Raw genomic sequence first — 25,326 nt, forward strand, 5'->3', positions numbered from 1 at the left:
ATTGTAATTCAAAATCGAAAAAATTAAAGAAATTAAAACCTATGATTATGATTATGCAGTCAAAAATCTATGATTATGATATAATCATATAATATCCAAAATAATCCAAAACCTATCATATTACATCAAATTTATTTAGCTTTCTTCTTCGCCCCTTACCACTCGATCCATCTCCTCTCTCTATTTGGACGTTCCGAAGCTGCTCCTCTAAGTTCCTAATATGATAATTATGATCTTCTCTGTCTGCACGGAGGTTAACTACTTCAGCCTGAAGTTCCTCATATCCCTGATGTTGCTGCGTGTACACTTGTTGCATATCCTCATACGCTTTCGAAGTCTCACATACGCCGCGCCGGATTGTCGATATGTATGAGAATATGCCTCATCTCTTTCTTGGCTATAATGATACAGGCGCCCCTCATCCCATCAAACATAAGAACCTGGTTCTCATATATTTCTAGAACCTTAGCCTAAAAATCTAAGAAAATACAGTGTGAGTACATATTATATATATAATGAAGAAGATAAATAAAACAATTAAACTCACCATGGTATACCGATCAATATGCGACTCTAACTTCGAGAAATGAGCATGAGGCACCTAAGAATGGAAATATAAGTAGGCTCCCCATCGAGTCCACACACCGGCAAACATCCGAGGATTACTTGCGCATTACGGTGGAGCCGGATGATATGCATTCGAGAGGTTGTGGGTTGTAAACAGGCTGTGGCGGATGAGGAATACGTAGCTCACGTCTCATCCCTTCCAAGCCCACAAACTCGAAGTTGCTAGCCCGACCAACAGGAGGCAACAACGGATCCATGGAAACACGGTTCCACCGTCTATAATATCGGTGCCATGCCGCTTCAACAACAAAAAGAAGACGATCCGCCAAGACCACCACCACCGGCATGAACTTCATGAACTTGAATTCTACCCCACGACTTTGCACCACTAACATCTGGCATGGGAGCACATGGAACTCCATAACGTCTAGTCATCTGCCTCCAACATTTGTCGCCATAGTACCAAACCCGACCGCGTCGGCGGCAAAAACAACTCGTGGACGTGACAACACACAAGCATGCTTGCATAACCGATCGTCAAAGGCAAAAGAGACAAACGCCAAGGTCTCTACTCGATAGATGACAATGATCTAATATCAATCGAAAGCACGAGCCATACGGATATTATTCCTAATCGCTTCATTCATTAAGTCAAGTGAGGCCCCAACCAACTAGCAAATCTAGGGCGCGAGTATCGAATCATGTCTATGTTAGGACAAAGACATCGAAAGTATTCATAAAACCAAATCTCTAAAAGTCCCGTGAATCCCGCAATCGAGGACTTCTACTTCCAAATGTCCGTGAAGCTTTATCTAACGATATCAATGTGGCATATACCGAGCTACCCAGGTCATAATCTCTTATAGTATGCAAATCAGATACATAAGCATAATATCCAAGTCGTACCGTAGAATGACCATTGGGAAACAAAACATGCCCAATAAAAAACATAAAAAAAGCCCTAACATACCGATCAACACCCTCACTACCCTGGTGAGAACGATCAAAGCTAACTCTCGCCGTTTATGTATCGATGCAAGAGGGTTCCATATATGCAGTCTTAATATGAGATAGCTTAATTCCAGAAGAATCATAAGCATCCGCACCCAAACGAGGAAAACTCATAAGCATACTATCCATATTCTCATAATTTGTATGAAAAAGTATCGGTTGGCCTATACCGATACTCAACCCAGAAATCATAGTGAAGTCTAGTGGTGTGAACCCTAACTCCGCACAAAGAAAATGAAATGTATGAGTTCTACTCCACCATCTTTCTACTAAAGCTATGACCACTGCCCAATCAACCTTCTCATAATCCGCGATCAATCAAAATACCCAAAGGTGTATACAAAATACTATCTCTAATATGTACAAACTCATCCAAACTCCTAATAACCTTCCACCACTCTCTAACACCAAGTAAAGCCGATCTAACTTTCGGTAGAGTCAACAACATGCCGATATTATAAAAAAAAATAATAATTATAAGATAAATAATTAATTGGTCCAACTCAACTAATTAATATTCAAAATATTTAATCAAAACTAATTAATTACCCGAGTATTAGCCATCGCGACTCGACACGTGTTTTTGTATCACGTGTAGAAGACACAACTTCCATATCAAGTGCTTCTCCAAAGGCAAATTGCCAATCAAGTCGCTCATCCGATACTCCAATACATAGGGATGTCTATCGGTCGGTCGCGACATCCTCGAAGTTCTTCTCCCCACCGTATTCTACTTCCTCGGGTTCTTCTCCCTCATCGCCAATGTCGCCTGCGGTAATCGCCAATCATCACCGTCGAAAGGTTCAAAAGGATCCATATCAAATTTTAAGAGTTTAGGTAGGTTTTATTTTATTTTTTAACTAAGAAGGGGTTTATAATTGTGAGAAGAGGTGAAAGTGACCAACCGCTGCGGCTTTGGAGCTGTTTATATAAGAAGCAGCGCTGTTCAACACCGCGGTTTTGCCAAAATCTGCGTGGGCTTGGGCCCGTCTGTCGGTTAACTGAATCCACGCTGTTTTGACAAAACCGCTGCGTGAAGCTATATATAAGCGGTTTTGGCAAAACCGCGTAATTGCTTGGTGTTTTTTTTTTATGTTGCTCCTAAAGTTGCTTGGTGTTTTTTTGGTTCAAAACTTTGGTATTTTTTTGGTTGCTATGCTAAATATGCTCTAAAGATACTCTTAAGTGTTTTGTGAGTTTTCCAAACAATGCACACAAATAAAATAGTCTCCATAGGACAATAAGAAAAGGAACATGCACAGAGAATAGTGCGCACCTCGATCGAGACATTAGAAAATCAAGATGGCAATACATGAAGTTGTACTGCATATTTATATTCTCCCCTGTGAAACAGAAAGTATATATTTATCACAAATTTCTAGTTCCTAAGTTTTAGATAATTTAATCTGGACACCTTCATTCCGAAGCATATTCTAATTTTTAGTGAAGAGACTTGACCACAAGTCCACAAGTGTCACGTGTGTGAATGTAAATATCGTGACTCCGGAATGCCATGTTATTTGTATGTATAAAGGATAAAATCGAAAAATATCGGTCGAAAAACATGGATTAATAAGCTGTGATAAGGCACCCGAACTACAAACACATGAGCAGCCATGGCAACAATTTCTACCATTCCATTAACTCCATTATCTAAAACCCCAAACTCAAAACTTACTCATAAACACCCTTTAAGCTTTTTAAGACCATACCAATTTCCTCAACTTGTTCCATCGTGTCATAGTTTAAGAACTCAAGCTGTTCACTCGTCTTCTTCTGTAACTGATGAAGAGCAGAGAAGGAATGAAGAGTCAACGAGCATTGACACTCTTAAAAGCTTTGTTAATGTGAACGTGGGTAAATGGAATGGAACATTCTATGTAAGTATTTATATTATATGTGTACTTCATTTTATTTTTTGTTGATTTTTAACTGGCTGTTTTTTTTTTCTTAAAAAAAATGTTACAGCAATTTGATGCTCGTGGAAATTTAATGCAAGAGGTGAGAACAAAGCTTTCAGCTAGCTCATATGGTGAAGAGCAACTTATAAGTCTTATTCAAACGTAAGCTTACATCTTCTTGATGAGATACTGCTACATTGTTGGTTAAATGACTTCTTTTATTGATTTGTTGTCAGTATGTTTGTAATACTATTGTTGGAGGATACCCGAGGTTTTAGATAAACTCAACTAGCCCACTACTTCTATTTATGAAATAATTTATTTGCTGAGATGTATTTGAACCATCAAGATACTTTGTTTTCATTACTGTTAAGAACTTAAGATGCTAAAATTTCAATGGTTAGAGTATGAACAAGCATTGTCCCATGACGCGACTTTGCTTGATATGATGAGAACATAACAGGATTCTTGGAAGATGTATATGGTTAATGTTACCTCTCAAAATATTAACCGATATACATCTTTTCTTGGCTAAGTGATAAACAGTTGTAGAATGAGATTTTGAGAAATTTTTACACTGTGATGGACTTGGGTTACACCATTGAGAGGACATGTACTATGTGGTTCTTATTGCTGTTCAATATAGCCTTGATTTCAACTACTCTGTATTGTTTTTGAACCTTTTAATACCCTACAAGCTATAAAAGCTGTAAAGCCATTGTGAAGAAGATTTTTGCATATAAATGTCTGTTTTTTTTGTTTGCTAAACTTGTGTTAGGCTGTACATAAAACAACCTACATCAAACACTTCAGTATCGGGATATGATTCTGAGCCAGAATGGGGAGAATACAAAATAAAAGAGAGCAATATGTTTACTGTGGACAAGTACCAACAGGTGAGACTACTATAATCACCTTAAGTTTTTGAACAATAGTCAATGATGATCTCTATAGAGGCAATTTTTTTTGGGACTTCTTGTTCGGTGCTTAAATTGTTTTCTTTCCAATATCTATTGTGGTTAGTCCACAGATTGGCTTTTTCCCCAAAGAGAGGGCATTTTCTTTAAGATACCAAACAGCTGGAATGCTAGAAGCTGTATTGAGGCAAGGGGTGCTTGGAGAAGATGATACGGGTGAAGAATCACCAAAGTGAGTGCTTCTTAACTGAAAGACTATCTCTTGTTGAGGATAGAGTGATAGACTACCTGTACCACCAGGTATTAATGGTCACATCATAACTAACCATGCACTAATCAGGGATTCCGGGGGGACAAATAAAGAGATTTATGTTAATTTTGTAACATTTGTGATTTCAGCCGAGTACAAGTGCTTATTTACTTTCTTGAACTTTTGATCAGAAACCTGAAGGTTCCTTCTCATAGGCCTTCTATTGTCTGCGAGAACTGCCTTTATTCTCGTGCGAATGACATGCGAGCAAGAGCCTTCCATATCCTGGATCCAAGAGGGGTTCTTGAAATGGTTCTCATCTTTCTTGAAGAAAGAGGAGACGGTTTGCCTCAGCTTCCTTCAACCGACTCTAAGGTTCAAACTTCCTTCTGATATTGACAAAAATTAACTACACAATATTGTTTTGATCAAGTTTGATATGGTATATTCTGCTCACTTTTTTCTTACCAATTTTATTGGATCAAGGGACAGAAAAAACATTTTGAAGTTGATAGCTGTCAATGCCGCGCGTCTTAGTTTCTTTCTTCTTTTTCAGGATAGTACAAGTGTGATAACACCATTCCTCGGAAGGTGGGAGGGTCATTCCATAACCAAAAGAAGCGGAGTTTATGGAGCTACAGTTGCAGAAGCTGATACAGTTGCTTTACTTGAAATAGATGACGAGAATCAACTGATTCAGGTTTGTAATCGTTCCATGTTTTAGTTCCTGACGATTCTTGGAGAATTTTGTTAGTTTAGGCTTAAAAGTTATTTATCCACACAGTAAGGGTGTCCGTAAAGAAGTTGAAGGCATTTATTATTCATATCTAAAACAGTATATGCTGAGGTGAAGTAAAATAATATCTACAATGTGAGCATTAGACAGCAGATTTGGTAAGAAAATGGTCTTGGCTCCTTTTTTCCAAAGGAAAGTCGTTTCCTACTGGGAGAGTGTTCAGAACAGTTTTTCTGTTAAAATCAAATTCCATCAAGTGCTAAAATATGATTCTTCTGATTCGGTTTTGGAAACGTCCAACGTTGTTGACGATAGCAGTTGTGGACTTAGAATCAGGCTAGTCAGATCATGAATACCAGTGCGAGTTGCATGTTGATATAGTTATTTTAGTACTGTCGTATTTTGTGGAATACATTTCTTATTTTGAAAATTCTGGTATAACTAAGGTTCATTCGGTTGAGATCTGACTTTATACACTCATCCAGGATATTACTACAACATCCAGTGGAGGCAATGTTACGACTAATGTCCATTGGGCGGGTACCATATCTGATAGTCTGGTTGTTTTCGATGGAGGTTTTCAGATGACCCTCTTACCTGGAGGCATGTACATTGGTTGCCCTTGTGATGTAGCAAAGAGTGTGGAAGAATCCAGGTCCTTCCATCTAGAGTTCTGTTGGATGGATTCACCTGGCAAGAGGCAAAACTTGTTCGCACATTTGATGCCGAGGGTTTGCCCGTTTCCACAACTTATATATGTGAGACCAAACTATGATTGTATTTTTTACATTATCATTTGTATAGCTATTGAATTGCCTCTTTCTTCAATTTCAGCAGCAATGTGAGAACCCACACTGCTCTTCTATTGATGTGATTTTGCTCTCATTATCAATCTATTTGACAGACAATGCTTTCCTTAGATCTTATTACCTGGTCCATTTCCAGTCCTGAGTGAAACGTATAAAGAGGTAACACTGTAACAATTTGTCACGGTAATCCATAAATATCAAAAACTACATTGCATGACAAGGAGATGTAGGGGTCAAGGAGATGAATGCTTTGAATCTTTGAATCTTTGAATGGCTCATCCTCGAATGCTAAATGCTGATTCTTTGAATTCAAAAAACATGTTTGTTTTCTGTTAGAATAACCTCGTTTGAATATAAATCATTCGGACAATTTTACTTGCTATCTATTTTAAACACTAACTTGATTTCTTGTTAAACAAAATATATATTATATTTTGAGGAGAAGAGATGGATTATCGTAAATGATAAATAAATTTATTTAAAATATGTTTTCACAAATATATTTTAACAGTTTATTTTCATATTTTGTTTATTTTCAGAATAATATATATATGTAATTCTATTTTTAACAAAGTGGATATCATTCACCCAAAAATGAAAAAACCCGACGCCAACATCAAATTTTGAATAACTTATTTTGAAGCCATAAAAATCAAGGTAGGAAAGTTAGATAGATGGGTTCTTAAGAAAAAGGCAAGAAGGGACTTTCTTGTTTCAAGTATTAAATTCAAAGATTCGAGAAGAAATTTTGGTCTTGAACGAATTAAAAATCTATTTAAACTACTTCAAAAAAAAAAACAAGTTTTGAACCTATAATATTAAAACTTAAGTTTAAGAAACCAAAAAAAAACAAACAACCCTACGACTCACAAGTCACAACCAGGAATAGTTTGGATTGATCTGAGCCTAGATAGAGATCAACATACGTTTAAGGTTGCGTATGGACTGTCAGTTTCATCAGTCATTACTTAATCTATCTAATCTAATAAATGGACATATAATAAGAGAATTTCTCAACGATTAAGTATTTCGTGATATATATGGAATATCAGAAACCAAAACAGAATCTTCTTAAAAATCGTGAGATGTCGGTATTTCAGTTTATAGTTTATTGTAGAAACGGAGAGAGAGAGAAACAAGAAATGAGTGCTGCTCCCACTCGATCTCGTAGTAGTAGTAGTAGTAGTAGTAATGGTAACAAGAAAGAAGAGAGGGCGAGATTCTTTGACGTGAAAGCGAAAATGTTGTGTTGGGCAAATGCGGAAATAGTGGCAGGTCGACATCCCGAAAGATGGCGTAAAGACGCAGCTGGAAACATTGTTTGTAAACGTTTTTGCAATTGCCAAGGTTGTCTTTGTTTTGAATACGACCACATCGTTCCTTTCTCGAAAGGTATATTCATCAACACTTACATTATAACATTTTTTTTGTTTGGCCTTGAGAGTTAAAAAAAGTTGGGTTGTTTGGGCAGGTGGAGAATCCACGGCGGAGAATTGTCAAATTCTTCAAACTAGAGTGAACAGGTATAAATCTAATAAAGAATGGGTGGAAAAATCTGAGCTGGAGGGTTTCTCTTGTGATATTAAGTTTACTGGTACGTATCTTGCTTTTTCTTTTGTATATTGCTACTATGTAAACGTGATTTATGGTTCAAAAGACTTACTGTATTAGGTAGAGTGGCACAAGTATACTAGTTAAAAACATGGAAATGTACATTGAAAGGGAATGTCAGAGTAGTCTTAGTAAGAGATAAATTTAGGTGAGTTGATTTCTGGAGAATGCTTCATTTTGTACTAGTGTGAATCAAGAGAAGGGTATTATTGTTTCGGTATTAGGTCCTTTTGCTTGGCATGGTGGCGCCGTGGATCTGACTTGTAACTGTAAAAACATGTTTTTATTATATGCCCCAAGCGGCCAAGCAGATAGTTGACATTTTGTTCCTACTGTTGGAAATAAATTAAGAGAACTATGAATGCAGAAGAGTGGTCTGATTTTTTGGAGAAACCACTAGATTAGAAGTGAAATGTGATGAGACGTAAGGTTTATTGTAGGTAAGGGAAAGGATTATTGTGAGGTTTTATTTTGATCCCTTGATGTATGCCATAGTGAAACCAGCTCTATATGAAGTTGAGACTTTTTTTTTTTCTTGGGTCAAGAAGAATGCCCATTGATTCATTCGTTTCATGAAGGCCTAAATGTTAAAAAGGTGGGAAACATCATCATTCTTGAGAATTATGACCAGTGATGGACTTACTTGTGATAGCATAGCCTGAAATTCAATGACTGAATATTATATCATCTTTGACCATTTTAATGTCTGGCAGTAGGATGAAATGTTGGAAAACTAATGCCTTGCTTCATCAGCCATTTTCTTTTCATTTTTTTAAAAGTTAAAAAAGTAGTCCAACCTGGTTTTCTGTTCTTATCTCACAACCTTCTCAAAGCTCTTGAGATACTTATCAAGTCAGAAGCTGAGTTCCCAGGCTTGAGTGAATTTGGTGAATAATCCGCATCTTATGTAGACGCAGTAGATTGGATCCACTAACAAAGAGGTTTATGCATATAAGGAGCAAAGATGTAAATATGTGATACAAGTTATGTTGTCAAAGGCCGCGGCTACCCAAGGGAAGCCTAGTGCCTTCTGCCTCACCACACCCCTGACAACATTTCATACAAGGTTGGTTTGTACCCAAAATTTTACTTTAGAGGCGACCAACTCAAAAGAAATGAAGGTTCTTCAATGAGGACATGAGGTTACACTTCCACATTGGTTAGGTCTCATCCAAACCATCTAGTGAGGGGTGGCTTAAGTGGGGACGGCATCTGTAGTAGAGTGGAAAGGTTTGTCCCAGAGATAAAATTAATAATCGTCTATAGGATATTTGTTGTAGGTCATACACTATTGTTTAGTGGGAAAGTTGTCTTATTGTTGCTTTTATTTGTGATTGTAAGCCATATCTATATTGATCATATATCCCATAATTGAGTCATAGCATGAATTTATGGTTTCTTTTTTTCATATACAATGCATGTACACTCTTGTACTTCACTGTACATTTTATATGGTTGGTAAATTTTGTTTTATGACTCATATAAGATGAAGTCCACTTCCGTGTCACTAGTATGATTTTCTGTCATTCCATGTACTTGTACCTGTTTCTTATTACAAAGCCAACAACAATGATTTTTGCCTTTTGGGGATTGTACTATGAGAAACATAAAACAGGAAACTCATATTGGTTGTTTTTTGACATGGGCTTTCTTGCCCACATGTGGTGTCATGCCAACCTTGACATACTGTTCGCAACTTCAATTTTTCTGTTGGTTTACTCTCAATAACTTTGTTGGTTACTAGTTTAAAGAGGCTAAGGGATTTTGAGTCTTTCAATTGCCATTCATGTTTGAGGTAGTTTTACTTTTAAATGAGTAAATGATCTGATATTGGTTCATCTAGAAGACTTTTTATGAATGTCCTGGATATGGTCAGGAATTCAGGATCTCCCCGGACCACCCAGGGGAAATAAAAAAGACAGACAAAACAGCTACAAATTCTGTTCTCCAAAATATTTTCATGTATTTAGGATTTGTTTTCCTCTTGTACTCCCTAATTCGTGGAAGACCTTTGATTAAGCTGATATGAGATGAAAAGCTAACTCTAATTGTTTTCATGCAGACAAGGAGCTGGACATTATTGAAATGGCCGTTTATGGGGATGTCATTCGGCCAGGTAACCAATGCCGTTGCAGAACCCTTGCTGAAATGCTTGGCCAGTACAAGTCGAAGAACCCCATGGCTGCTTGTAAAATGCCATATGAGGCATCATAGCAGGCAAGTATGAGCCGTTGCGTAGATTTTACATTAGACGCTGCCAAACGGGATTATTTTCCTCTTAATAGTTTGCTGGATGTGTTATTGTAATATTTTCCCGAGGATGGACGAAAGAGGCATCTTGTATCCATGTCATTAATTGTTGTAAAATATAGAATCCACACTGTTGAATTAGCATCTTGTATCTCGTATACTCTGCTGTAGCGTTAACATTCAGATTGAGTAACCATTCAGACTTTCTTACTGTTCTCTTTCTTATTTGGACCAGTGGTTTTGCCCATAGTTAGCAATTCGGCTTTAATTCGGAAAACGTTTAAAAAGATTGTATTTTTCAATGATACGGGAATAATTTGTTAATTCGGTTAGAAATCATTAATTCTTGAATTATTTGTATTTTCACTAAAAGTCTGTTAATTATGTTGTCAAATTTTCTCGTATTTTTTTGTATTTTTAGTTTCGTATTATACTCAAATTACTTACAAACCAAATTTTTGCTGTTTCCGCTTTTTATAATCCGAATTGAAAAAATAAATTTTTATTCAAATATTTTCCGCATCAAATTTTTGCCGAATTGATAACTATGGTTTTGCCTCCTCAAAATAATACGGAATAGAGACCGGGGATGTTGGGAAGGTTGAGAGGTTTCTGACTTTCCATTACGAGAAATGCTAGACGGTTTCTTTTATCCGGGTACTTACTTGCGTATGCATTTTCGGTCCTCGTCTACTACCAGAAACTGGTAGCTAACGCACGAAATCGGCTGTGGAATGTTAAAATTTCGACTTACACCCTTCCTGGTTAGCATACCAATTCAATCCTGTCTTCGACGGAAGAAAGATAACTGTCCAGCTGTCCTATACATTTCTATGGTAGTGTTAATTGACTCCACAAATTAAAGTGTGTACTGTTGATTGAATTAGTATACGATCATTGAGACATTGACAGTAAGATTTGTTGATTTTAAAGAACAATAAATTGGGTCTAACACCTAATTTTAGAGAAAATAAAGTTTAGAGGACACAGTTTTTGGTAAGTAATTCACAAGGACAAATTATAGTAATTCCTACTCACGGACCCACGATTTTAAATTTAGTGACCTTCAAGAACAAAATAAGTTGGCTCCGCCATTTTATTTTTTTAAAATGTCAGTTATACCCTTTCGTGAAAATAACCCTCAAACACAAATGGTCCGAATTTAAAATAAATATTTTCTAATTTTACCATTTTTGTTTTACTTATATAACAATGAGTGTTGATATCTTTCACTGATGTATGAAACAATGATTGTTCATATCAAAATAAAAATGAATGTATCTTTATACATATATTGATGTATGAACATTGAATGTTTATACCCAAAAAACCAAAGACTATGAATATCGAATGTTCATACCCAAAGGACTATGAATATCGAATGTTCATACCCAAAGGACTATGAACATTGAATGTTCATACTCAATCAATATTTATACCCAAGGACTATGAACATTGAATATTTATATCCAAGGACTATGAACATCGAATGTTCATACCTAAAAGACTATGAACATTGAATGTTCATACCCAATCAATATTCATATCCAATGACTGTGAACATTCAGAACTAAATACACTAGGTCGTTTCATCTGGGCCGGGTCGTTAATTATTTCGCGTCAGGAGTATACTTGACATTTCATCTATCCGGTTCTTGAGAGTTGCAAAAATAAAAATGTATCTTTGAGAATTACTTTTTCGACATTTTTGTCCTTGAGAGTTACTCCATGTTTAAAGAATACATGGAACGTTTAGAATAACCATCCATCCACAATCTAATTTTTGACGAAGAGACATAAAACACAGCATTTGATTCATCGAAAGCGAAAAGTGAGATTTCATCTCAAAAGTTGACTATCACTTGCCCAAAAACCCGTGTTTTTTTCTGCTGTGGCAAAATTGTGTGGAATTTCATGGCCGGCTGCACCTTTAATATTCCAAACTAAGCTGGGGGTGTACTGGTGGTGCAAGTGATAATTTACTTAACTATTTTCTGGATAGACAACAATCATACAACTATTGTCTTCTTTAAGCATTTTATATTGTACAACTATTGTCTTCTTTAAGCATTTTATATTGTTTGCCCATTCTGAGCAGTTGGATGAGATACGTTTGGTATAACATGAAAACATGCAGGACATGATATGGTTGAGAAAACTAACATGTACAAGCCTAACCTTTTTATTTCTTTTTACAAATAAAAAGGAAACACGCTTTCGAGGTCTAGTAATGCACAGATGCACACAAAATAGAATATCAGCAAGTAGGGTGTCAAGTGTCAACTGAATTATTGTTCTTTATCATCTTCCCTTTTTTCCGGATAGAAATGCAACTTCATTAGAATTTTAACATTCATACAGAGCTAGATGACAGGATGTCTTCATCCAAGTAAGCGGCTTATAATCACATTCCAAAACCTATTTCCCAACAATATGTATGTTACCAAATATTGTTAAAAAAAATAGATTAATATTATAGACAAGATTGAATACAAATCTAGTTAATAGTTACACTTCCATCCATCATAAACCACATGAAAAAGATCGACAATGCATTTATTTGCGTAACATGTCCAAATCTGCAGTAACGTAGTGATTTTTTCCACTTTAAAAATATAATCCCAATCCAATGAACGCAATGTTCTTCCGATGGCGTTTGTTTGCATTTGGTCCCCACGAGTCACTGCCGCAGTTGCACGCAATCCAGGTCAAATTCACCTAACTAACAATGCCTACCTGTATCTCTTTATAGTCGTCTGGTTGTACTGCACACGAAATTAAACTAGCCAAGAAAACACATCTCTTGTTGGCTTGCTTCATTATCTATTGCTGTCACTTATTTACGACATTAAACTACACGTTAATTTTATCGTCGACAATGTTTAAAATTCCATAATAGACCCACATTATATTATCCCTAACTATAACCATCACGTAGACTTACCTAATCCTAAATTAAGTAATTTCCAAAAGTCGCCGAGGCTAATTTCGTCCATTAAAAAACAATCCCCCTATTTTTTCCAGATAAAACACATCATCAATTTTTATTTTTCTTTCTCACGGCCGTGGACTTTTTTTTCACTCATTTCCAGATCTCCTCACAAACAAACAACATAAAACCAAACCTCAAACCTCAAACCTCAAACCTTGTAAATATTTTCGACGAAACGAAAAAAAAAAAGGATATATTTTGTTCATGGGGGAAAATAATGATGGAAAACGAACACGGCCAACAATTGCACTACCAGCGAGAAGTACGGTGGAAAATTTGTTTACAGGAGGGGCAGGTTTAAGCCCAGGTCCAATGACATTAGTATCAAGTTTTTTCTCAGAAAATGATCCAGACTCAGAATACAGATCTTTTTCACAATTATTAGCCGGTGCTATGGGTTCACCTGTTGCAGCAGTAATAGGTAATAAAAGACAACAACAACAACAATTCAGTTTCGAATCATCAGAGAATTTGAAAGAAGAAGAATTTAAGGATGGGAATAAAAATGATTTCAGGTTTGTTAAGCAGAATAAGCCGTTGAGTAATTTGGTTGTTGGTGGTACTGGGCAATCAAATAATAATATGTTTACTATTCCACCTGGGTTAAGTCCTACTAGTTTGCTTGATTCGCCTACGTTCTTTACGCCTGGTCAGGTAAGCTGGAATTAATTTTTTTAGTATGAAATTTGTTGAAATGTTGTGTTTAGAGTATACCCTTTGGCTGGAATTGAGCAAAGTTTCGTTCTTTAATTGAATTTAATGTGCCCATTGTTTAGTTTTGAAATTTTTTAGTGTACTATTGTGACACATATTAATATAACTAAAGCAATAGCGTGCAGTGAACGAAGAGAGAGTTTGTTTGATAATTGAAGCGTGGAGTTGTATAATGTAATGTAATTGGAGTGTTGGTAATTGTAGCCTTGAAGTAGCAAAAACCAATGCACAGCTTACCTATGGCTAAACGGGTGTCATTTGATAGTTTTGATGTGTGCGTTTCTACTCGAGAAGTATATAGAGTGTCTTACTATTTTAAAAATGTCCTTTATGTAACCTCGAGGCTCTAATTGCCAGCTTTGTTAAGTTCAACTCTTTTCTGAATTACAGAAAAGAAGAATTTCCCAAGTGGAGTTAAGACATGTTTATGGTGATGATATTACACATTTACACATCTGAACTAGACAACTCAAGTGCCTCGATTTTAATCACCATGTGGAAATAAAACATTCCGCAGATTTTTCTTTATATGTTTAGTTAATATAAATAATCAAGTGAGCAGAGCGAACGTTTCAGCGAGGGGTGGGGGGTACGTGGTTCAAAATATAGTTTGGTAGGTTTTTGTCTGTCTGTCCTCACTCTCTCACCTTCCCTCTCTCTCTCCATCGCCCTCCTTCACTCTCCTCTCACACCCCCACAGCAATGCAGTATACTAGTTTATCAAGCCAGTGTCGCTGAAAAACCAATTTTCCACCAGCACAGGTGAATCCTTTTCCCACCCTTTTCCCATGGAAGTCAATTTACTCACATGAGACCACCCTTGTCTCATTTCTCTCTTTTTTCATTCTTAACCCGTCATTCTCTCCATCACTTTTTGTTCCCTGTCATGTTAGGAAGCATTAGAAAAGAAAGAGTCATGTACAGTAAATGATTAGACAAAGGACGAAAACGTATCGGCAGTGCTTGTGGCGGATCGCGTTTGATATTTTTAATAGGTTGAATTCTGCTTAATGCATGCGACATATCTGAGTCATATTAATTGGTTTCTCGGTAAGTCACATTGGCGATACACGTGTCGGTGTCCGAAACGGATACAGAGTGTCCAACACGACGACCTATATGAAGTAGGACAAGGGGACACAACTAATTCAAAAGAAAACTATTACTATTCTTTAGTTACACAACTAATTCTTGCACTCAAGACCTTACATATCGTCCTTACAAATATATAGCTTTGGAAGTGGCATATCATGGAGTTGTAATTATGTTAATAAATATTTTCTCTAGTCTTTTATCATATAGAAGGGTGAAATCGTATGCACAACATGCCTGTGTCCAGCACAAGTGTCCGTGTGTCAGACACTTTTTTTTAAATCATATGAAGTGTCCATGTTACTTGGGACTTTCTCATATTGACTTTTTTGGTAGCGTATAGATTTTGGATATGGTTTGGAGCCAAGTGATCAAAGTTACAACGGATGATGGGAAGGTAGATCAATAAATACTATCTTCTTAGCAGAATTGGTTTTTGCACTATTGGCTAAGTTTTAGCATTAATTGGTTGATGTTCTGCACTTTAGTTGGAATTGTGTGATTGCACCAAGCGTCATGGTGCTCCCTGATTCCATATATGGAACACTTACTTGGTTCACCTTGCCATCATTCATCTATTCATTATTTGGGTCACTTCTTCCATGGGCTATAGTCCGCTCATCCCATATTACAGTTTTTGTGTCTATTTTAAATACATGTTTTATCCTTTTGTCATGTAGGCCAAGAAACTGAGAAAGATTTCACTCTCTATTGATTCAATAGTTTTTGGTATTGTTTAGTCAGTCGTGATCTTTTCCTTGTCCATATTTCCTGATGATACCATTAATTGTGTCGCCTTTTACTCTTGTTTATGCAAATCAAAATCCTAATGTAATGGTTGCTAAGTTATTGCTGCTTCTGTTTGTATAGGGCCCATTTGGAATGTCCCACCAACAGGCTCTGGCACAAGTTACAGCTCAAGCAGCGCAGTCACAATCTCCATTTCACATGCCCAATGGATATCCATCTTCAATATTAGCTCCTCCAGCAACTTCAGTGGGCCTGCAGCCAGCCTATGCAACTTCCTCAGTGCAGATGCCAGACCCTAATAGTAAAATAGTAGAATCATCAATTGTCTCTTATTCCGACCAGAGATCTCAACTTCCTCCGCTCGTTGTTGATAAACCTGCAGATGATGGCTATAATTGGCGGAAATATGGGCAAAAGCAGGTGAAAGGTAGTGAATTTCCTAGAAGCTACTACAAATGTACCCATCCAAATTGTCCTGTGAAGAAAAAGGTTGAGCGTTCTCTTGATGGCCATGTAACTGAGATTATCTACAAGGGTCAGCACAGTCATCAGCCACCTCAACACGTCAAGCGTGCAAAAGATGGTGGACATTCAAATGGAAAACCCAGTCTACCCGGAAACCCTGAAATGGGGATCCAGAACGGTGGGAATATGGGAAGATTAGGTGAAACTGCACCTTCTGTTTCAAAGTCTAGGAGGGATCAGGAATCTAGCCAAGCAACACATGAACAGTTATCTGGCTCAAGTGATGGGGAGGAAGTGGGTGATGGCGAAACTAGAGTAGAAGAAGAAGATCAAGATCAACCTGAGCCCAAGAGACGGTAAGTTTTCTACCTAATGACAGGAAATTTGCCTAATCAATAGATTCTTCTCTGTATTTTGTCTATTCACAAAGCATCTTTTGCATGGCAGAATTACAGAAGTCAGGGTATCTGAGCCGGCTTCGTCACACAGAGCAGTCACAGAACCAAGGATTATTGTGCAGACAACAAGTGAGGTTGATCTTTTAGATGATGGATACAGGTGGCGGAAGTATGGGCAGAAAGTTGTTAAAGGGAATCCTCATCCAAGGTTGTTATTCTTTTCCCTGTTATCTGCTAGTAGCAAGAAGATATTTTCACCATTTAGTTACGTGGAAAACCTACAAGTTATGAACTATGTCAGTATCGTACAAGTTGATATCTACCAAAACAAACCATACAAGTTAACAATGCTTGAAAAGTAAAATAGAAGTGTAAGCCTTAATTATTCAACACATTTCATTCATAATTATTGTAGAAGTCGATTTAAAGCTAGATCTCTTGTATCAGAATTGGGATAACACTTCTTATTATATGTTGAAGTTTCTGCCATTTGATAGGCATTCAAGCCGTTTAACTTACAAACACCTCCTCCCAACATCCAACTGCCAACCATTTGCTCACAAAAAAAAAAAAAAAACTGCCAACCATTTAATGTATGTGCACAATTTTCATCTCATTCAATATGTCCAGTGATTTTCTGTGGTCATTTTATATTCAGTTTCATTTCTGCCTAATACATTTACTATTCAACTTTCTCAATTATGCCGTCTATAGTAGTCATGTACTTGTTAATCCTTCACAGTCATACATGCACAATTGTATGTTGTCTGGTAATACTGCTGGCAAGCAGTTACTTGTCAAATCTCTTGGAGACCTTTGCTTTTCCTCATGAAGAGAACTCTTCAAGTTGAGGCTTCAGGAACTTTGTGGTAAACATATTAGTAAAAATGATACCTTGTCTCAAGTCTTGTTTCACAAGTATTGACTGCTATACCGTATATATACAGATCCTGGCCACAGACCACAATAGCCGTGACTAGGGGTGTCAAATGGGCCGGGACAGCTCAGCCCTAAAACAACGAAGCCCTCACGCTTTGAGGGCCGGGCCGGCCCTACTCTAATACCGAGCCAGGCCAGGCCAATGCTTAAATTTTGAAGCCCTTACCCACCCCTCAACCTTCTAGAGAGCCGAGAGGGCTTGAGGGTTGGGTATTATATATACATTTAATTAACAAAATGAATTAAAAGAAAATGAAAATGATAAAGTTGTACTTCCATCATGATTAACTACTAAAAGCTTGTTAAAATTGCACCTATCAATAAGATCAACTAGATTCATTTGATAAAATATCAGGATGAAATGATAAGGTTGACAAACTTAAGCTTCAAAGTCTAGGCCTTTACCCTCCCCTCAAAGGCTTGAGGGCTGCCCCGGCCCAGCCCACGGATGTGTGAGGGCCTTAATTTGCAGGCTTTTTTCGAACCATGGGGTGGGCGGGCTAAGGGCTTGAGGGTCATTTTGACACCCCTAGCTGTGACTGTGTTTGACTGGTATCTTTTCCGAATGAAATTCCACCAAGGTTGCTTCTTGTAAATTGCATATTGTAATAATTTTGGATTATGGTGTTAAAAAAGAAAATGCCACCCCTGAAATCTCAAAATGTAAAGCTTGTTTGTGTTTGTTATTGCACCTTACTGTAGCCTGTTGGTACTATACAAAGATTTGTCTTTTTTGATGCTCATACTCATTGTGATTTTTAAATTTCAAAATGTCAAATCAATTTTTGTTATCTAACTAGTATAATTAAAAAATTTCTCATTGACGTCTCTGAAACAATTTTATAAGAATTTCTGTTCAATGGTTATTCTATCACTTTATTTTCCGTAGTTAAAAAATATGTATTATGGTACTACCAATCCAAGCAAAGACATGCCAAATGGACCACGATAAGACAGCTTTCACTCTATTTGAGTGGTGAACTGGTGTTGCAACGGATTCCAATTATCGTACCATTTTATTTGGCCCCAGTTCATGGTTTTCTAAGCATGTCATATTGTCATTTACTTCAAATTCTGAGTTAACAGTCTGCAAGTTACTATAGTGTCTCTGAAGTCTTGTTAGTGTTGCTTTAAGCTGTGCATCCAAGCTGCATTATTATGAGGGAATGCTGATGTATCTGATTAACATCTACAGGAGCTATTATAAATGCACAAACTCAGGATGTAATGTTCGTAAGCATGTTGAGAGAGCTGCAACAGACCCTAAAGCTGTCATAACCACATATGAGGGCAAACACAATCACGACGTTCCACAAGGTAAGAGCAGCAGCCATAGTAACATGCCCCAGATAAAACCACACAATGCTGTAGCTGAAAAGCATGCCCTAGTTAAGAAGATTGGAGGCAGCGATCAACAGCCTGTATCACTTCTGAGATTCAAAGAAGAACAAGTTACTTAATTTCTGGTATTATACTGAATGCCCTGTAACTTTTGGAGAACAGCAGGCAAAATATGTAAATCCTTTGTTATATCTGTGCCATAATATTGAGGTAAGGTTCATTTTGAGTTTGTGATCGTGGGGGAGTGGAGGGATCAAATGGACTATTTGGAAATCCACAAGTCCACAACAGTTGAATATTTTCAGAACGTTACCGATCAGAAAAGAAAGGGTTGTCTGGATGGAACAACCACAATTGGTCGCCCATGTTTGGGATCTGTAAACTAGTTTAGCATGTTGTTATTTGCGAATTCATACATGTACCAAGAGTAAGATTCTGTTCTTTGTACATTATTTTTGTACATGAGTGGTCGGAATAGATGTTTCATATAGATGTACCCTTCATATTTGGAAGTCAAGAATTAGATGTTTTCACAAGGCGTATTTGTTTAGCTCATATATTATCAATAATTGGAAAATAATATATACGTGCTCAGAAATTCTGAATGTGTGTTGATTGGCACTAAAATCCTAGTGAAGTTATAAAATGTAATTTATTGGTTATATGCCTATTGATCGCCTATGTCGTATCCTTGATTGCCCAAGCTGCTGTACTCGGTTAAGTACTTGTCTTGAGGTTTACTCGTTTGAAAATCTTCACCAGCAATTACTTGTGTTCTCCTTGGCCTTTCTGGGGGTACCGTCCGTTGCACAATATGCAGTAGGAAGCAAATAACCTCAAAATCATCAAGTCGAGTTTGGATTTACTGTTGAGATGTAATCTTCGGTAGCATGTGTTCGAGATTGTAATCAACATTAAAACCAGAAGATGATTGAATTATTTCATTATTTGATTTTGATGCTTAGATCAATGCATATATATCTTTCCATAAAAAATTGCATATGCAAAGGGTGAACAATGAAGCAAATACTAGATATTATATGAGAATAGATTTATTGCATTCGACACTAGAATTGACTTTCCCACCATTACATTCGACATAAATTACACATGAGCATATATACATTATCCAAATCTAAACCTTCCGCTTCCTCTTTCTGTCGTTTTGTTCAGTGCTTTCAGAAGACTCTTTTACTGTCTTTTGTTGCATGATGAGCCGTGGCATGTGTTTCAAGTATTCTCTCAGTTCTTCTGTGATACCACCAAGGCCAATAGTAGTAAAGTAGTTAATTGCAAACCTAGTATTTCTAGGATTGTCCTTGGGAAAAATTGATTCAAACGAACCCAGCATTTCTGGAACTTTGAGTCTTTCATTCAACAATTGCATGCCTAGTTGCTCCACAAGTTCCCGGAAAAAAAATTTGATGAATATACGTGACGATGATGTAGTATCCTCCTCTGTCAAACGTATATATGACAATACCTGCCAAGGCAATGAATCGGTGGTAAGAAGATGAGCGAAGAACCTTGCTACATTACGCACCTTATTGGTTTCGAGTTGATGAATTGATGCATACTGCTTGACAAAGCACGTCTCAAAGTTTTGCTGGTGGATTTTGTTGATCATGCATAAACGCTGCCCCAAGAGACCATAATAGGCTAGATATGTCTGCTCTTGACTGCAACACTCCAGGAGCATGATGCATAATTCCATCTCTTGCCCTGGCAGCGTAATCTGCAATAGTTTGTGCCCAGTTTCCTCGAAGTTGACGCATGACATGATCGTCAGATAAATTGCACGCCGCAAAATTTACACGTTCAGTCTCCGTTTCATCGTGTACGTCCATCTTTTCATCTTCCTCTTCATCAGATTCTTCATCTTCCAAGTCTTCAGCTTCACCCTTAGACGATGATTTATTGCCAAGGATGTTTCTTTTTATCTCCTCAAAACGTTTCTCATTTTCTAAGAAACGTGAATCCGCCTTGAAAATATCCAGAGATGTCTCTGGGTCGTTTATCTTATCTACAACTGATATCTCGTGTGTTACCTTATCTTCCTGATCAACAAGATACAATTCAGAGCGAACAGCAGGGTAACCCTTAAACTTGGCTTTTCTAATTGCAAACAGATCCTCAATCAAGAACATGACCCTATTATGAATCTCGCCTTTATATAGAATTCCACGAAAAAACTCAAAGATACCGGCAAGCGCTTTGGGTGAAAGGTCTTGCAGAAGGGAGCCACACTCGGTGACAAATCCAACAGCTACTTCGACGCTGTCATCTGTTGGGTTTTCCAATAGCACAGTAAGCCATTCCAGGGCAACAATCTCGTGAGCAAGTAATTTGGGCCTATCGCTTCTCTCATACGCTGTCTGGAGCTGCCACACAGTTCTTTTCAAAACAAGTGCACCCACTTCTGGAAACTTAGTATTAACAACTGCAACTAACGCAGCAAACAATCTAGTAAAACTCGGGGATGCTTTTTGCGCCTTGATAATTGATCTGCAAAATAAACCTCTTCCTCGAATAAGATTCTCCTCAAAAAGTTCATAAACTACATTTTTAAAGTTACCTGAATTAATCTTATTTACGAGCCCATTGATGCTCTTGCGAAGAGCATCCCACGTCAATCTTTGATATTCTGTACTACTTTTATCCTCAATCAGCGTTTGCGCAAATTTAAACGGCGGAAGGTAAGCCCCACGTCCAAGCTTCCCCTTCACTTCTTCTTCTTTCTTCGTGCTAAACTCCATGATCCTTATCTATAGTGTTTGCGGCTAGTAATTGAATAGATGTTGCAGACGTATTTTTATGGAAGAGAGAGAGAAAGAGAGCAAAATATTTTTGAGTAGTGACCCATATCCCATATATATAGAGATCTAGAAAGTGGAATTGGAAACTGAATCGAATTACAACTCAGAGGGGAAGCGGACAAAACTTGGAAGGAAAGTTTCTAACAATAATGGCAGAAAATATATATTGACACACAACCAAATCGAGTCCGGTTTCTCTGTCCCAAATGCAAGCTATCCCAGCCTGTCCAACCAATCAGGTTTAGGCATTTTGGACTCCTCAGTAGAGACTAGAGACATAAAGATAACACAAGAACATTGAACGTACGATGAGTTACAAAATAATCTAATCCGATACCTTATGGCCTTCGTTTATTTCCTTTCTTTAGCTATTTTCGCGGATAGCCTTGCAACTACCTTTTATTCATTAGTTACATGATAACCAAGTCCCCTTGCCGAAAAAACTGCAGGATCTTCATTACTAAATTCTGGAAGAGTGATGCACTGGCCCGTCATCGGATTGCACACATAGATAGGATCAGTGCACCAATGGCCAGATATACAAATCAATCCATTGCATGAACTGACGACCTTGAGAAAATATTTATTAAACTTAAATGGGCGGCTGTTCACCTTTCTTATAGTGGAAAGCTTCTCATCATCATATTCAGCATAATAAAGCTCAGAGTCACTATGTACTTCTGTCTTGATCAGAATAATGAAACCCAAATCTCTGTTTTCAGTTTGTATCAATTGAAGATGTTTGTTCACAAAGTAAGGGTCATAGATCATTTTGGACCATGACTTGCAAACATACCGGCTTTCTGAGATTGAGTCTACTGGTAGTCTTAAGAGTATATCTGATCATGTTTCTGGAGCTAGCTTCTCCATTGCAACTTGCCTGCATTGAGAATCTTCTCACAAATAGGCCACTTGACAAGTGTTCAAAAAGTGCAATTTAACCCTCAATTATGTCTCTTGTTTAGCCATCTTAGTGGACTAATAGTGTTTATCTTAGTGGACAAATAGTGTTTGTAAGTTATGTTTTATGATTCTACAAAAAAAAGAGTTTTTTGTGGAATATTAGAGAAAAAGGGGTAAAACGGAGCAATTCAGAGCATTAAGGATCACATGGGAAGCCCGTGGACAATCATGAAGAATGCCAAGGAATTGAAGCTATTAAATATGTGACTTGGACCTATTTTAAAGTCTATTTTGAAGCCCAAGGCCAAAGGATTCGTTGTTTGGACCAAAGCCTGCAAAAGAGGATAGAAGAATAGAGCAAAAGAGGAAAAATAGATTTCAGCGATGGGGCGACGATCCTTGCCTGCATTATAAGGATCGTAAGGTCCGACGATAAAACAACAATGTAGCTACTTCCTTCTCAGTTTTGGAGAAGAAGTTGGACTCTGAATTGAAATAAGTTGATTTGTATTAGGAAACAAATGGCGGTTTGGAATGCTTCTAGAACTCATTGTAACCCCTATAAATAGAAGACATAAATGCTTTATGTAATTTGCCAATTCACTTATACTCTTGTCTCCATAATTTGAGGCAGAAAGAGATTAATAATAAAAGATTCGGTTTTAACTAGTCGAGTCTTAATAAATTAGTCTTTCTAGTCTTATGTTCTTCGACTCTTCTTCTTATCGTTCTTCGTATTTTTCCTTCTTTATGGAAGACTAATCTTCTCCTTCAAGGGAGGAGATGAAGCCGATGCTTAAGATTTAATGATTCTTCTAGTTCATGATGTTCTTCAATCAGGTTAGTTCTTTATGTTTTTAGTTATTAGTTCCATTACCCACACCAGGCTGGGGATGGAAGTATATATAGAATATGGTTTATGTTTTGCAATATTAATATCATGCTAGTGTTCTTTACTTTTCTTCTAGTAGTATAATTTTTTAGAGTTAGGGAAGTATTTTTTATGTTACCTTAGAAGGGGTAGCTCAGGGAGTGGCTACCTAGGAAAAGTATTCTTTGTGTTTGACTTAAGTGGTGATTCATTGAATGACCACCCTATTAGGAAGTACTCCTTGATGTTGCTCTTAGTAATACATTGAATGCCTACCCGAGCTTACATAAAAATAAAGAAAATTTTAATAGCATAAATATATGAACAACCTTAAGTAGAGTTAATTGTTAACGATGTTTCGTCCAAGAAGGCATCAACACTCGCTCAATTGCTTAATTGTAGTCTACTTGTAAGAACAACCATGAAGCAGAAGGTCATAGATAAAAAAAATATTGGTGGATTCTAATCTCTTGAATTCCCTCTCTTATAAATTCTCAATAGTTTAGTTAATTTAGTTTAGTTTAGCATTAGAATCTAAAATCTCTAAAATCATAGTTTTTAATCCCTCAAACCCCCTTTCCAGTCCTGTCATTCACATAACATACACTTAAAAGTGGAACGATACCCTACTCATCCTTTACTTATTGAGGAATAATTAGGTTTTAATTGATACACTTCTATTTGTTCAACGATCATCATCCATCTACATCATCCATATACCATCTACACACAAAAGGAATGCATGTCACCACGATGGCTTCACAAGCAAAATCCTCAAACTTGTTGAGCACTAAAATTGCACGTTTCAATTGAGGAATGCTTATAAGAAAGTGATATGTGCTAGTCCAGAGTTCAAAATCTCAAAGAGTGACAAAATTTGAAGATGAACGAATTTTATGTGTTCATCAACGACAAATTGGCAATGAACAAGCTCAAACTCTAGAAACTGTAGTCTAGTATAGTGCGGCGGACTAGTCATGGATGGAGCTAACCCGAGCCTGCCCAGCCTGCATTTTCAAATCTCCAATCCAAGCATCGCCATGCACCGAGTAACCGAGGCATTAGTGCCTAAAGGCAAAGATCACCAATCACCACATACTATATCAAATTAAGCCTAAAATCTAAATTAATGGTAAGTACTTTAATTTCAACGCAAACAAGTAGTGTCCGTTTTTGCAAAGTTAATAGTAGGGTAGTAATCCAAACTTGAGGCCAGTTTTGCACTTATGCTGTTTATGTCCAACAAGTAGGAATAAAGACAAAAAGTTTCATTAACAAAATCATTCAGAGGAATGTTGTAATAAGATATATAGAATAGCTAAGACAGATATTGGAGAGAACACTCTTAGTAATGTTTACTTAATAATTTGCTTAACAATGTCATTAGGAGTTGGTAGAAAGTTAGATAGTCTCTAATTAACATTGGTATATGATATAGTTGAAGTGGGCAGTGTGTGTGTATTTTTTTTAATAGATTTTGTTTGTGTGTGTGTGTTTTTTAATAGATTTTGGCGTTAAGGCAAACCCCTAACTGTATCATTAAAACATAGGAATTTACATGCCTTCTCTAAGAGTAAAGTCATTAGAGGAAAGTTCGACATCCATCACTTTCAAGCCTGATCACAATTGAATATTCAAAGCATAACATTACAATAGAAGTATATCACAACTACTTCATTTTGCAAATTGTTTAACCAAGGCGGATGATCTTTCAAAATGTTCCTTTGGGTTTTCTCAAAGTCTTAGAAGAAGCTACAACAATGGATGCAAGCAAATGTCAATCCCATTGAGTCCTTAATGTAGCCATCAAGATGCTTAACCTACTTTCTTCCCATAGATGAAGCTTGCAACCAATGCTTAAATACTCTCAACTTGCAAAGAAGTGATGAACTTGTTCATGACTAAGCGCGGAGATATAGCAGGATGGTGTTAAACTGGGTTTGCAGCAATAGGGACTGTTGTTTGATTATCAAAGACGCGTTATTGAACAAAC

At 37.0% G+C, this 25,326-nt stretch overlaps 3 protein-coding genes and 1 pseudogene across 6 annotated transcripts; 3 read left to right on the plus strand and 1 right to left on the minus strand.

Annotated features, from left to right (window-relative positions):
* The first annotated feature begins 3,135 nt into the window (after nucleotides 1–3,135).
* LOC147522278 (glutamate NMDA receptor subunit epsilon-1, putative (DUF3598)) lies at nucleotides 3,136–6,421 on the plus strand. Of its 2 annotated transcripts, XM_086592391.1 has the most exons (8): nucleotides 3,136–3,458; nucleotides 3,547–3,641; nucleotides 4,258–4,375; nucleotides 4,510–4,628; nucleotides 4,838–5,021; nucleotides 5,203–5,346; nucleotides 5,868–6,140; nucleotides 6,217–6,421. In XM_086592391.1, exons 1-8 carry the CDS (start codon nucleotides 3,195–3,197, stop codon nucleotides 6,331–6,333), a joined length of 1,314 nt encoding a protein of 437 aa, XP_086448517.1. In that variant the 5' UTR covers nucleotides 3,136–3,194; the 3' UTR covers nucleotides 6,334–6,421. The 2 variants fall into 2 exon arrangements, with proteins under 2 accessions (XP_086448517.1, XP_086448524.1); XM_086592398.1 differs by lacking the exon at nucleotides 4,258–4,375 and having other exon boundaries at nucleotides 3,155–3,458; nucleotides 4,503–4,628.
* A 721-nt stretch (nucleotides 6,422–7,142) lies between these two features.
* Nucleotides 7,143–10,264, plus strand: LOC147522279 (HNH endonuclease domain-containing protein). The gene is made up of 3 exons (XM_086592406.1): nucleotides 7,143–7,583; nucleotides 7,663–7,785; nucleotides 9,865–10,264. The coding sequence occupies exons 1-3, from the start codon at nucleotides 7,232–7,234 to the stop codon at nucleotides 10,014–10,016; spliced, it is 627 nt and encodes a 208-aa protein (XP_086448532.1). The 5' UTR covers nucleotides 7,143–7,231; the 3' UTR covers nucleotides 10,017–10,264.
* A 2,838-nt stretch (nucleotides 10,265–13,102) lies between these two features.
* On the plus strand, nucleotides 13,103–19,279 carry LOC147522280 (putative WRKY transcription factor 4). 2 transcript variants are annotated; one of them, XM_086592422.1, is made up of 5 exons: nucleotides 13,103–13,698; nucleotides 15,194–15,247; nucleotides 15,721–16,421; nucleotides 16,513–16,671; nucleotides 18,598–19,279. In XM_086592422.1, the coding sequence occupies exons 1-5, from the start codon at nucleotides 13,249–13,251 to the stop codon at nucleotides 18,860–18,862; spliced, it is 1,629 nt and encodes a 542-aa protein (XP_086448548.1). In that variant the 5' UTR covers nucleotides 13,103–13,248; the 3' UTR covers nucleotides 18,863–19,279. The 2 variants fall into 2 exon arrangements, with proteins under 2 accessions (XP_086448548.1, XP_086448541.1); XM_086592415.1 differs by lacking the exon at nucleotides 15,194–15,247.
* Nucleotides 19,280–20,072: 793 nt separating this feature from the next.
* On the minus strand, nucleotides 20,073–22,414 carry LOC147522281 (pre-mRNA-splicing factor CWC22-like; annotated as a pseudogene). The gene is made up of 2 exons (XR_015212916.1): nucleotides 20,321–22,414; nucleotides 20,073–20,226 (listed from the first exon to the last, which is right to left on the minus strand). The product of XR_015212916.1 is annotated as a pre-mRNA-splicing factor CWC22-like (transcript).
* Between the last annotated feature and the right edge of the window lie 2,912 nt (nucleotides 22,415–25,326).

Source organism: Coptis chinensis, chromosome 1 (genome assembly GCF_015680905.1).
Source record: "Coptis chinensis isolate HL-2020 chromosome 1, ASM1568090v1, whole genome shotgun sequence".
Lineage (NCBI taxonomy): Eukaryota > Viridiplantae > Streptophyta > Magnoliopsida > Ranunculales > Ranunculaceae > Coptis > Coptis chinensis.

Excerpts from the sequence above, each read along its gene's own strand:
- LOC147522279 (XM_086592406.1), top strand. The coding sequence starts at position 7,232 with ATGGAATATCAGAAACCAAAACAGAATCTTCTTAAAAATCGTGAGATG. Across the intron at positions 7,584-7,662 it reads CATCGTTCCTTTCTCGAAAG|GTGGAGAATCCACGGCGGAG; the intron begins GTATATTCATCA and ends TTGTTTGGGCAG. Across the intron at positions 7,786-9,864 it reads TTGTGATATTAAGTTTACTG|ACAAGGAGCTGGACATTATT; the intron begins GTACGTATCTTG and ends GTTTTCATGCAG.
- LOC147522278 (XM_086592391.1), top strand. The coding sequence starts at position 3,195 with ATGGCAACAATTTCTACCATTCCATTAACTCCATTATCTAAAACCCCA. Across the intron at positions 3,459-3,546 it reads AATGGAATGGAACATTCTAT|CAATTTGATGCTCGTGGAAA; the intron begins GTAAGTATTTAT and ends AAAATGTTACAG. Across the intron at positions 5,347-5,867 it reads ACGAGAATCAACTGATTCAG|GATATTACTACAACATCCAG; the intron begins GTTTGTAATCGT and ends ACACTCATCCAG.
- LOC147522280 (XM_086592422.1), top strand. The coding sequence starts at position 13,249 with ATGGGGGAAAATAATGATGGAAAACGAACACGGCCAACAATTGCACTA. Across the intron at positions 16,422-16,512 it reads CAACCTGAGCCCAAGAGACG|AATTACAGAAGTCAGGGTAT; the intron begins GTAAGTTTTCTA and ends TTTGCATGGCAG. Across the intron at positions 16,672-18,597 it reads AAAGGGAATCCTCATCCAAG|GAGCTATTATAAATGCACAA; the intron begins GTTGTTATTCTT and ends TAACATCTACAG.